General features: G+C 36.3%; 1 protein-coding gene across 1 annotated transcript in view; it reads left to right on the forward strand.

The window, feature by feature from the left end:
- The window catches only part of TXNRD2 (thioredoxin reductase 2), a 30,287-nt gene extending 17,836 nt beyond the window's left edge, over positions 1 to 12,451 (forward strand). Inside the window, exons 12-17 of the mRNA XM_009997698.1 lie at positions 2,365 to 2,501; positions 7,219 to 7,314; positions 7,538 to 7,630; positions 8,176 to 8,247; positions 9,991 to 10,088; positions 12,328 to 12,451. Coding sequence (XP_009996000.1) covers positions 2,365 to 2,501; positions 7,219 to 7,314; positions 7,538 to 7,630; positions 8,176 to 8,247; positions 9,991 to 10,088; positions 12,328 to 12,451 — 620 coding nt within the window. The remainder of the gene's footprint in view (positions 1 to 2,364; positions 2,502 to 7,218; positions 7,315 to 7,537; positions 7,631 to 8,175; positions 8,248 to 9,990; positions 10,089 to 12,327) is intronic.
- The last annotated feature ends 1,280 nt before the right edge of the window (positions 12,452 to 13,731 follow it).

A 13,731-nucleotide genomic window follows, 5' to 3' on the forward strand; every position in this document is an offset into this window, starting at 1 on the left:
TTGAATAATAGCTAAATCTAATCTTATGTGTTACACAATCATACACTCCCTGTTCTGTGGCAGTTTCAGGGCAGTGGATATCTTCAAACTAAAAGCACACGTGCTAGCTTTTGCCAAGAGGAGCCATCTCTGTGTTGTGTGTCTGGTAGGATTTGGTGTAGTTTTGAATTGCCTCTGGATCTTGGAAATAAGTGGTCACCTTATGCTTTCTTGAAGCTGTAAATGTAAAAAACTTAGGAGTTAGGGGTATGAAACAAATGTCCTTCTGATCCAATACTACTGAGAAATAGTGAGAACTGATTCTATAATACAATTGAGTGAATGTTGGGAAATATCAGAATTTTCTAAATTTGGCATTAAAATTTACCAAGGCACATTGGCTAATCATGAACCTCAGCTAGTGAATTTGAGGTGAAGCAAGACTGGTAACTGTAATTCTGGCTTATGGAGGTGAGCCAGCATGGGACTAAAGGCCAATAAAGCTTCAGTTGAGTTTCTTAAAGGTTTGGGTTTGCTTTCAAAAATAATATTTAGGCAGTAAAGTTGAGAGAGAAATTTCACTATGAGTAGCAACACATTTTTTTTGTAACTTCACTATTAATACCAAACTTTACACATGTTAAAATAGATTGGAATCAAAAGGTTAAGTGTTATTCTGCAGATTTGATAAACTCAGCTGTTGTTGTCACAGGTCTTTAAATGACTCTATTGACAGTTTTTCTTTTTTCCTCTTTCAGTGCCTGCCATTGCGTGCTAAGCTTTCTCTTGGCTCTGCCTGGCAGGAAAAAGGGGAAACTAGAAAACCCCATTAGTTGTCCATTTGCAGAATATCCAGGCTTTACTCTCAATACACAAAGAAATACAACGGTAGGAAGTTGTTTCACATCCGAGCCAAGATAAGGTCCTGGAGGTTTATTATTTTTGTTGCCTGATAGCATCAGGACTGGGGAGCAAGGGGCAGAGAAGGAACAGCAGATCAACATCCCATGGGGACAACAGAAGGGAAGACAGACAGATAGCCAAGTGCCGACAGCTTCAGTCAGTGCTCCCAGAGGAAGTGTTGGTTTCACCAGATGAAATTAATACACAGAAGTCTTTACAGAGGCATTCAGATGTGACATTGTTTGGGGGCCAGGCTATATGGCAGATGTATAAAGCAGTGAATCAGATGTTTACATATAATTAGGTCTGTATTGACAAGCCAGGTTTTCCTTTTGTTTAATAATTTCCTACATTAACATCAAAGAGCTTGTTTCTGTAATGAAAACACATCTCCCTTTTTGTTTTGCTTGCTATAGCTCTGTATTAAAATCAAACTTATAATCATGACTCCCACAAAGGACATCTACACATGTAGATGGTGATATATCCGTGTTTATTTATAGCTTCTAAAGCCAGATGCAATGTTATAACATTTCCTTCATTTGGATATAGTCAGGTAATAATTTCTATGTATTTCCTGCAAAGTTTGGGATACCTGGTAATTTCACTATGCTTGTTAATCTTCAAATACATTTAAAAATTGGATAAGATACAAGATTCTAAGTTCTGGGTCAAGAATTGCTTTGTTAGATACCCTATAGAAAGCTCAGGGTAATGCTACCAGGACTTTGATGGTCTAAGTGGTAACTCTGCAGAAAACACTACAAAAATATTTTTTAAAGATGAGATGATCTTAAATTGTTGGAAGAGGAAGCTCTAATAAAATCTAGGCTTGGGTAGAATTTGCCTAATTTGTTTTTAAATCAATTTAAAGTAGTCTTTCTAAACTCTGTAGAAATAGCTCTACTACAGAGTTTAAGCTAAATAACTTGTCATCAAGGACTTGAGAGCGGAGTTGGTAAACTTTTTCATCAAAGCTGAAGGAACTAAAAAAGCTTTAAAGTGCATCAGCAAGAAAAGAGGACTGTTTAATGTTGAACAGCATTGTTTTTATCCACAAGTGTGCACAATAGGCTTTTTTTTTAGTATTGAGTGCCATTCAATGAGTGTTTAGTGGAAGTTTTCAGTGTGGAAGTTGTTCTGTTATTATATGTATATTCATGCTACGTTAGGAAGCTGTGCAAGTAATATTAAACTGGCTGTTTTTTGCACTTTTGCAGTGGATGTCCTACACATTTTTAGCGAATAACTTCCTCTGAAATAGTCTGAGGAAAGGCAATATAAGAGTGCTCCTTTCACAAAGATGTTCATATCTATACTTTCCACCCTTTTTCAGTATGAGATGAGTTTTGTCATGTTTCTACCTGGACTATCAAATAGCACAAGCAACTTGGAAATTTGCTGTGGAGATTTAGATTAACATAACTAAAGTTTTCCAATAGTTTTTACTTTTGTTTGCTGTTGTGTTTTTTTTCACTTAAGGCCGAGCCCCTGACACTGGAACTCTCAATTTGGAGACAGTTGGAGTGAAAACTAATCCTGAAACTGGAAAGATCATTGTTGATGCCAGTGAAGCTACTTCTGTTCCTCACATTTATGCAATTGGAGACATAACAGAGGTACTGAGTCTACATAAACTATTTTACAATAACAGGAAACCAACTTTGTTCCTGACTAATAACTAGTCCCCAGATGTCGTCATGCTCTAGCATATATCTTAGTGTTTTGCTCTTTTCATTTTCCAGAGCTGCAGTGTTTATGTCAGCCACCTGGGCCAGTAATTTCCTTCACATGGATCTTGTGAAGTGTCTCAACATTAGAGATTATTACTGATGTTTATCAGGGAATGCATCACTGGTCAGAGACTAATAATAATGTCTTTATCATTTCAATTATCTTTCTAATAATGTTTTTATCACTTCAGACACATGACTTCATACTGCTTGTGAATGCTGAGTGAAAGCAGCTCTTACTTTCTGGACTTGAAAACACTTCCTGGGAATGACTGTGACAAGTTTTGTAATGACATTTTTAGTATTTTGGGGTTTAATTGAGATTTAATTGAGAAACAAGACAACACTTTTGCTCCCTGACACAAAATGTATCTTCCTCTAGAATAAGAAAAAATTATTGCTGCAAATACTAAACGTATTTGATTTCTATTAATGATTTGTGCCAAATAAACATGAGGTGTGGGATTTTTGGTTTGTGGGTGGTTTCCTTGGGTTTTTTTTTTAACGAGGGGACATTATAACTTCAGCAAAATTATTTCTGTATTATAGATGCAAAATCTGTGGCCTTAAATCCTGTAGATAATATACAGTTTATTTATGACAAGAATATCTTGTCTTGATCAAAGTGTACTCAAGTACTCTCAATCTTTCAATTTTCATTTTACAAAAGAACTCAGGTTATCTACTGTAGGTTGGGTATCCCCAGATATGTTGTCTTCATAAAAAGATGTTTATTTGGATTCTGAACTGTACAGTTACAGGAGGATGATTTCATCAGCTGCCTGCCATTCTTGAAGAACTTGGGCAATATGTAGAGTATAAGGGCTGGGAATTGCAAGAACAGAATTCTCTCAGCTGTTGCTGAACTTAAGGGAATTGAACACATGCCTTCCTACTGAAACTTTTTGATATAGTGAAAACATCTGTTTAAAAAGTCTGGTAAATCTAAATACTATAGCAGTATCCAAACACTATATATAGCATAATGTGAGAGACCTTGAAAAGATTTCACATTCTGCCAAGTTTAAAACCTTTTAAAGTTTTCTACAATTTATAAAACCTACAGGTGCTCTGAGTTTTTTAAGAGATCTAACAGGTTACATAATGTCTTGGGAATGACCCTGCAAATTTCTGACTAAACTCTAGAACTGCCAGAGACACTCAAATCTCATAACTCTTCTGGCCAATCCTGACCTCTTCCATCTCTTCCCCCTCTATGTAGATATGTGTTTCTTCCTTTCTGTCTCCATCTTCATGTGAATTACTTGCCATTCCCTTTTAAACTGTGTTAAAACTCTTTCCTACTCAGCTATTTTTCCTTTTTTTCTTACTCTTCACAGCTTCTCTGTCCTGACTAGTCTCTTAGAGCTTTGGGATTATGTACAGTTCCTCTCATTTCTTCTCACTTCATGTGCAGTTTCCCTCTATATTTGTCCCTCTATTTGTTCCCTCTATATTTGCTGTGGGATTTTTCCCAAGTCCTCTTCTGGCTCACAATGACCTCTACACCTGCTTGTCCTTGATATATGCCTTGGTTGGGCCCCCTGCTTTCCAAACTTTTCTTTTTAATTTCATCCAAGAAGCAGTTGTTAGAGGCAATGCCGGCAGGGCCTTAGTTCTGTTGCTCTTTTTGCTGCCAATCTGCAGTGTTATTTTGGGCAAGTCATTTCCTTTTGGGTGCTTTTTGTCTTCTGCCCTTTGAGGAATTAGTTAAGTAAGAAATTAAAAGATACAGGCAGGATGCTCTCCTCTTCCCTACTCTGGATCTAAAAAATCAGATCTTCATTTATTTGTCCTTTTCATTTTGTTGTTAAAACTTGGATTTCCTTTTCCTGCTTTTGTCCTTATTAGTGCATATTTTTGAACGCTAGTTGTTCAATAGGCACTTGTAAATGTAAGTGTTAAAAACAGCAACACAGCTTTATACTCTGAGCAGTGTACAACTGGAGAAAAACTGAAGAAACAATTCAGTGCTGTGGACATATATCCTTTTATCTGCATATGGGCTCAATATAGGGAATTAAAGAAATCACAGTATGGTACTCATGCATTTATAAAGGTAGAAGAAATTACCATTGTCTTGTCTGACTCTGATGTGAGCCATGTAATTCTGCTTGATAAGCAATTAAGTTATTTTATTTGAATACTTAAATAAAATTTTCTCTTATTTAAAGCAGAATTAATTTGGATAATAAATTTCATTGGCATGGGAGCCATCACTGAAAGTGAGTTCTGTGTTGGTGCATATGTCAAAGAATACAGAAGAAACAAGTGCATCCTGCTAAGAACCACAAAGGTGTAGAGCTTGGTGTGTGAACTTTCTGGTGGAGACCTCCCAAAAGAGCACAGGAAGGGGAATAATGTTTCCTGTGAATGAACATCAATGGTCCCAAATTTTGCCTAAAAGAATAACACTTTTTTTTTTTCTCAAGTATTCCTGCTCAGGATTTCTTTTGCTCTGCTCTCTCTGTCAGGCTTTTTGCTGCCATAAAGTGCAATTGCAAGTAGTTCTCTGGCCCTTGTCCTTTAACATGCCACACTTAATAGACACTAAATTGCTAACAGAGAGCAAGAACTACTTTTTTGTTTTGTTTTAATTCAGTGCCCTGGCTGGAAAGGGAGTGAGAGATGGGAATGGCAAGTTTTCTGATATGCTCAGAATGACTGTTTTCATTTGGGAGTCATACCCAGCTGGCACAAACGGGAAGCTGTGGTCATGAGTGTCTTGTTGCACCCTTTTATGGCAAATGGAATCCTAATGTTATCCAAGCTGTTCATTTGGAGAAAAGGGGAAAAAAAAAACAACACCCTTCCTGAGCTCAGTCAGTTTGTCTGCCCTCAAAAACAGATTTTTAAGCTTTGGCAGAATATTATTTTTAACTGACAGGTGAAATTGCATTTAGGCATTTTCATCTTCTATAATCAGGACAAAGGAGATCAAGCTGGAATTTTAGTTGGAATTTTTTTGTAGCATTGATATAAACTCTCTGTGTTAAAATCTTTTCTCCAGTAGTATTCTTGTTGAAAAGCATGGCATATAACTATAAAGAACTTCTCTCAGAAGTAGGTTTATCATATGGTCATGCCACTATACATCTGCCACATCTCAAAGAGTGCTGTAACAAAGATGTGTAGAGAAGGTGGAATGTACAGTATGTTGCTTTGAATAGGAATAAGACTAAAAGAGCTGTGTTAAAACAAATACACATTACTTCAAAGCTTTTAAAACTATCTTAGGAGCCATCTCGTTTAAATGTATAATACATTGGAGGATTCTTATGAACAATTCGTATCCATAATAATCAGCAGAGTAGTTCTACACATGACTGCAAAGTGAATGTTCATTGCAAATATTTACCAGGGAAGGTCTTTAAGTCATTGTTTATGAGAAATTGGGCTTTATCTGTGTGGATGTTTTAGTAATTAGTTGGGTTTTATGGAATGCATGGCAGTGCTTTCACAAGTTTATCTGTCATTCCAATCTTCTATTAATTTCTGGAATGCCAAAACAACATCTGTATTTCCTGCTACAGAAATGATTGGCAGCCATGTTTCAGGCAAATGTGTATAAGGAAAAACAAATGGCAAATTTCATCTGGTAAATGACATTTACAGACTTGAAAGTCAAAATGCTGGATTTGAAAAACCATTATTTGATGGATCTGAGGGGGAAGAAAAGGAATAGACTTGCAGTTTTGTGATTTGTCATGAGCTGTGGGGAAAAATAGGTTAGTATTCATTAACAATTATAATTGGAGTTTCTGTTAACAGATTAGACAATGTTTTTTTGGTTTGGATTTTTGCAATGGAAGTTCTAATTTAAGTGGTTATTAGTAAGATAAATGCTGAAATGCATATTAATATGCAGATAATTTATATGGTATGTGTACTGAAGTAAATGGTAGCTAATACCATGTGCAGAATCTATCTAGCAACATACAGAAAATACAAACTAGGAAAGAGGAATGGATTCCAGTAAGTGCTGAAAAACTTTAGAATAGTGGGATTAAGAATTTTAACAACTTGAATGTGGGTGGTGGGGGGAGCCTGAGACTAAGACCAGCTCAACCTATGGGTTGCAGTGCTGGCAAAATAGTGTTCCACCTCTCTGATCCAGGACTAACAGAGGAAGTCAGTACAGTAATAGTGCCTACAAATAGCTAACTTCTGTGCCTGTGTTCTGTAAAATTGTGACAGAAAACTTTTTTTGAAAGGTCTGATATTATGAAAACACTGTTGCTCTATACTAGGCCTTTCCTGCTTTAGAAAGACAGTCTGAAAAATTTCTTGATGACTTACTGTGGAAAGAAAGGGGGAAGTGAGTGGTTAGCCTTTGAATACCCTCCGCTTTTCAAGGAATGACATGATGAGATACAAGGTTTTGACACATTCGTGGTGTTTGTTCCCCCGCATCAAGTCTGATATTTAACTCAGAGACTTAAAAGCACGTTTGAACAGAAATTACTGCCTTCTCTTCTTTTGGACCCCTGGCTAGTAGGCTGGAATTTCAAAGATTTGGCCTTCTTCTGATTATTGTCCCGGGAGAAATTCTTGGATGCTGCTTCTCTCTTAGCTAAAACAAAGTTCTGTGCTTTCTTCTTAGGGCCATCCTGAATTGACACCCACAGCAATTGCTGCAGGAAAACTGCTGGCTCAGCGTCTCTTTGGCCAGTCTTCAGAACTGATGGACTATGACAATGTGAGTTATTTCTTTTTCAATAATAAAGCCCAAACCTTATGCCTTTTTTTTCTCCCTTAAGAATTTTTAAAGGAATTGCATTTTGTCATCTGGAATACAGCTTTGACAGTAGCTGAAGTCTGACAGAGCTACACTTCTCTGTCATGCAAAAGTCTCCCCTTTATCTGCTGTGCAGCTGCTTCATATGGTCCAACAATACCACTTTCTGTTTCCTCACGAGCAGGTACCTACTACAGTTTTCACTCCCTTGGAGTATGGTTGTGTTGGACTGTCAGAAGAAGCAGCTGTGCAATGTTATGGATCAGATAATATTGAGGTATGAAATTATTTTTAATTTTACACTTGGTGTCAGAGTTGCACTATGAGAAGATGAATTTTCACTATTATATCAGGCAACATTTTTGGTTCTGAAAACGCTGCATTTGCAGTTAGGGAGTTGGTGTCTTCAGAAAAGGTCACAATGGAAACTGTTACCTAGTGGGTTTAGTTTACATTGTTGTAGATATAGAAAGCTTCTTGGATTTCATTATTTTCAGTAAACACAGTATTAAACATTTGGGAGAAGCTTAAAGGAAAAAAACTAGCATTTTAATTTGAGGCACTGGTTTGAATAACATGATTATTTGTGATTTTTTTTGAGTTTTGTTTTTAATGATTCTCTAAGGCACATTTGTGTTAAACACTAACCCTACTTTGCATATTTTTTCTTTAAAATAATTAACATTATTAATTAGAATAATTAACAGATAAAAAATGTATACAGTATCATAGATGTGTAGTAATAGTAGTCATCATAACACTAAATAGCAGATTCTGACATTATAGTTTTCTGACACAGAACATTATTGTTTTCTCTACCAGGTGTATCATGCGTATTATAAACCTTTGGAGTTCACAGTGGCTGAAAGAGATGCAAGTCAATGCTATATGAAAGTGAGTGTTGTGAGCTTTTAACTTGCTGTTAACTTAAAACAAGGTATGGTACAGCCAGCTTGAAGGAGGATTGCTGGGCAGAAAATTTTCTCAAGATGGATGAGATCTTTTCTTGCTGACAGCCTGTTTCTCTAGCACAACTTCAAGTGTTTAATATTCATTACATATCCCATTGCATCTTGAAATTGTTTTACAGATAATAGCATTTTTCAGAGAGCTGACATTCTGCTAATTTATACCATCTTTGAGCTGCTCTTAAGGTCCTAAGAAATATTCTAAATTCTATAGAAATTATTCTTTGCTTCCCCCAAAACCAGTTACGTGTAATATTTGAGTTGTCCTCTCTTGGGCACAGTATGCTACCTTCAGAAAAGAATAAGGCATACAAAATGAGAGTAACTGTCCAATCTTATTCATGAAAACAAAACCCTCCTGCCCTAGACAAAAGTACGGGATTTGAAATTTGTGTTTTCTTGGAAAGGTTTTTGATGTACTTGCCCATAGTAGAGAATCTTAGATAATACGTAGTGTTGGTAGAATACATCATATTTTTCTATTTATTTTCTATTCAATATCGGGGAACAATCTTTTTTTAAAATAAATGTAGCAACTTCTGTAGGTCCATCACAAATTCTTATGTTATTGTTGTGTTTTTAAGGAATATCCATTGTCAATTGTTGCCACCAGTTTTTCTAAGATTCGTGTGCCTTAGTAGCTTGCCTTAACTGTCCCAAGTATCAGTGAAACTAAGGTGATGCTGCTTCTTTTTAGCAATTCCCTTAAAATTATGTCAATGAAAGTAAATATTTGAGTAGTGAAGTAGTAATAGCATAATAGCTGTTGGGTGAAATTGACCATAGTCCTTCCCAAAACACATGAACAAATATTAAACTTAGAGTTTCAAACTCTAATGCAAGAGGGTTTTTTCTTTAAAACTCCTCAATATTTAAAGTACTACCTCAGGATTGCTGCTGTTCCTGGGATTCCTGTTTTAAGAATCAAAGCCTTTATTGAATAGCAGAAGTATATTAGTGGTGATTTAATGCTTGATGGAAGGACAGAGGAAGACACTGAGTTTCTTTTCATCATTCTAAAGGTGGTGTCCTGAAAGGAATGAAAAAGTTTTCATTAAGTTCTTCAATAAAAATTAAGTATGCAGTGAATGGGGCTTTTCCAGATATTTATTAACTCACCTTCATCTTTGGCTGCTTCTGAGGCTGGACTCCTTTTTAGGTTATGTAGCTGATGTGGTAAATGTATCTCACCAAACATGCTGCTTTAAGTGACTGAATTACAAAGGCACAAAATATCCTATAATTGGTAATTGTCATCTTTGGGAATACAGTTGATTAGCTTCTGAGAATAACTGCATAGGATTGGAGAACTGCTAAGGTGTCTAAATAACACTAGTCTGGTTACTAGACTACGGAAGGTTTTTTGAGGATTTCATACAAATGGCAAACAACAAAGTGCTCAACTTACCTTATATTTTCATTGTCAGTGTCTCCCTGAACTCTGAAAGGAATACACTAATAAAGCTTAGGTGCAGGAAAGTGCTTAAAGACAAGCATAAGACCTACTAAAGTCAGTAAGATTTAAGTAAGTGCATAGGTTCTTGGCACACTGGGAATCAACAGCTGAACTAGGATTTCAGAGCACTTCAGTTTCATTTAATTCAACTTCATGCTTAGAACATCTTTAGATGTTCTAAGAAAAGATCTCTATGTAATGTATTGTTTTCAGATGGTGTGCTTACGAGAGAGAGAGCAACGAGTGCTTGGCCTTCATTTCATTGGACCAAATGCAGGCGAAGTTATTCAAGGATTTGCTCTTGGAATCAAGTAAGTACAAAAGAATGTCTCTAGCTTCTAAAGCTTGCTTTTTAAGTTATTGTAAGATTATAAAAGATAGCTGCCTAGTTTTGGCAACACTATAAAGAATCCATGCTTTTTGTTACTTTTTATGTAGTATTGCACATATTTTCACTAAAAATACTGCAGTTCTTCATTAAGATGTACTGGATTTAGTTATTGTAATATTGGATAGAGTTAAGGAACAACTAAGGAATATCGACTGTTGGCTTCATATAGTTAAAGCAAAGAATAAAATTGTGCATTAACTTACTAATGTTAGTTTCCTCAGAGTGTAGCTTCTTTTGCATTCTATGCACAGGATAGGAAATCACCATACAGTTTTGCAAGTCGCTTCTGTAACAGGATATTTATGCTTTTCATAAAAAACTTTCTTTACATCTTCCAAGAATTTCCTTTCCTAATCTCATCTTTAAATATGCACAGCCATTGTGCCTCAAATGCCTTGCATGAGTTTTTACATTTCTGGGGTATAAGCTAACCACAGTATGATAAGGTAAGAAAGAAACCTCTGTAAGGTGAGGAGAGAGAGGAGGTATTTTTGTCTGGAGCTGTCTGATAATTGCAATAACAAACTTAGCAAGTAGGTGAAGCTTTGTGATCATGTCTTGATTAAGATTTTACTTTAGTATTAATATAGTAGCCTTCCCTTTGAAGGAGTAAGGAGTGATTCTAGGGCCTCTCTGGTTAAATGGGTAATTCCTCCTCTCCCTCTTGTGTGCTACAATTATTTTTTATTTGTTTTTTCATTTCCCTTCTTGTTGCTGATTCATATCTTCGAAAATGTTGAGTCGTATATTTACATTACTAAATTATAGTTTTGAACTGCTTTTAGAATAAAGTAGGCTGGTGGTGTTAGTTCATTTTCTTAAATATCATCACTGTTTTATTAGAGTTTTAATCTTACAGTTGTGAGTGACTAGCATAAATGAAAAGCAGAAAGGATTAAGAGGCAGGACCACAACTATTATGTGAGGAATATCTTGGAAATCACTGATTGCAGTGTACCCTCAGTACACATTTTCAACATGTGTTTGTAGTCCATTAATTGCCAGTGGTATAGATTCTAGGACTACATTTTTTAGGATGTCATTGTTTTGAAGTTTTATCCAAAATAACCAGTGAAAGGGAAGCACATGAAACTGGAGTGCTTTTCTGCCTTGCCCGAAGGAAATTAAAACTTGAGCCACAGTAAGAGGTTTTCAGCAGGTCAGATTCTTGTATTAGTTTCTATTGTATTTCACAAATCCAGAGCTTTAATGTGGGACACGCCCTGTAAGAGCTGCTGTTCTCCTGTGTGAAATATTAGGTCTTACTTCAGTCTCTTCAAAGGATGATTTGCCATCTTCCCTCCCCACTTAGCACTCCCAGTAACATCTCTGCTCAGCAACAATTTTTGGCTTGTCTGTGCTTTTTTAGATGTAGGTGGGGACAGCAGAAGACATCTATATCCCTCTTCACTTTATTTTGTAGAGGGGGAGAAGATTATTCCATAAAGAGCTTGAAACAGTTCTTAAATTCAGGGTCATTTCAGCTATTCAGAGAGAATGACATGCCAGGAATAGCAGCTCAAAGGAAAGTCATCAAGTCTTAAGAATGTTATTGGAATTAAGGAGTAAAGGAATTAAGCAAGTGGGATTTTAGCTCAGGGTTTCTTTTTTTGTGTTTGTTTTGTTTTTTCAAATGAGAGAGACTTTCCCTCCTGCTTATAACATTGATAATTTCAGTCTAAGCAGCACACTTTCTCTAAGGTAATGGAAGAGTATTCTGGTATTACTTCAGCAGATTCTTGCCCAGCAGTCCTAATTAAGATTTTCTTCCTATGTGTGTGTTTTTCTATCTGGCGTCAGAGTTAGTGTAACACACATGTATGTACAAGAAAAGCTGAAGGCTGCAGTTTTGTCACATGTTTTTCCCACAGGCTTGGTTGTGACTTGGGGTAAATTGCTTAATTCTCTCTGTCTCAACTCTCATGACAATCCTTTCCTACATAACAGTGTTGTAAAGCTGGGAGTTTAAATGTTGTTGTGTAAGTACCTGAGATATAACAGAAAACATTGTTTGAAGAATAAATGCAGCTCCTCTACCTGATAAAATGGACAAGAGCAGAATTACTTAAGAATTATTTAAATGTCTTAAGACAGTCAGGGTGCTTCAGGTGAATAGTGTTTGACTTTGTGAGTCTTTTTTTTGTCTTTTTTTTTTGTAGGTGTGGTGTTACGTATCCTCAGCTAATGAAGACAATTGGCATTCACCCTACCTGTGCTGAAGAGGTTACCAAGTTGCACATCACAAAGCGTTCTGGCTTGGATGCAACAGTCACAGCCTGCTGAGGTTAAATACCATCCCTGGAAAGAATGAAAAAAAAGCACAAAATATATTTGTAAAGGAAAGGGTTGACACAGCTTTAATGGTTCGAGATCCAGGTACTCCCTGTAGACAGCTTTTTCTCACAGCCAGACAAAGAAATAGTACTCACAAAGATCTAAAACCAATGCAGTCCTGCTGTAACAAATCTCTTTCAAAGTGCCTGTAACTCTTCTGTTGCTGGGAGACAGGGAATAATCACAGTTTAAGATACGTAAATATAACTGAAGCTGGTAACATTTGAGGCCATCTGCCAGTTAAACAGTTGTCATTTAAGTTTCTCTGTTGGCATGACTGACTGCTAACAGCAGTGTCTCGTGATGTTCATACAGATGCTAGGGATCAAACAGGGTCCCCTTAGGATTTTGGTGATGATACTTTCTCCTGAGTACTTGGTTGGCTCATTACTGTTCCTAATCTTGAACACTGAAACTCTGCACTTGCTAGTAGAAACAGGTTCCCAGAGTTTGTAACAATGGGTTGGTTTTTTTCTTTAAAATGCAGTATGTACAGGAATTGAATAGGAAATCACTTATCACTAAAGCTGTGCTGCTACTGGATAAATCCCACTGGATTAATTAGAGCTTTCTGGTCATGTACATTATGGTGATGTCTGAGAATGAATGAGCTCAGAGGTGCTAAAGAAAGTGTTGAATTTTATGGTGACTTCTCTGCCTACTCTTGAAATTTCTACTTCATTTCAAATTAAATTGACACATCTCACAAATTACTGTTTAAACACCACATATTATGCAACACTGACAAGTAGAATCAAAACCACAAATAATCCAACTCATGCAGCATTTTCTGTTTTATAGGATGTGGAAATCTGGCTGGCACAGTGATATATTAGGTTGGTTTATTTTTATGATTTTTTCAGAGCTGAAGGGATTTAGATCTGGCTTTAATAAAACATGTTACTGAAAAAAAAGCTATTTTTAACAGTGATTTAGAAAAGAAATGGTGCTGCTCAGAACACAGAAAATAATTATCTGCAAACTTTTTTTAAAGTATAGTTCAGAGTAAGGAAGCATTACTCTGTTGCAAATTTCTGCTTATTTTTGTGTTATCCAGAAGGGGGAGATGCTGGCTAATTTGTTGCAATAAAGAAACAGAAATCTGATAGTGGAGCTTCTTTTGCAGAACCCTGTGAAAGAGAGAGCCTGACAAAGGCAAACACGAAACTGACTGCACTGAATTCCAATCCAAGTTGCAGCTACCAGCGTTTTGCTATGCACAGTCACTT

Source organism: Chaetura pelagica, unplaced genomic scaffold (assembly GCF_000747805.2).
Source record: "Chaetura pelagica isolate M959 unplaced genomic scaffold, ChaPel_1.0 scaffold45, whole genome shotgun sequence".
NCBI lineage: Eukaryota > Metazoa > Chordata > Aves > Apodiformes > Apodidae > Chaetura > Chaetura pelagica.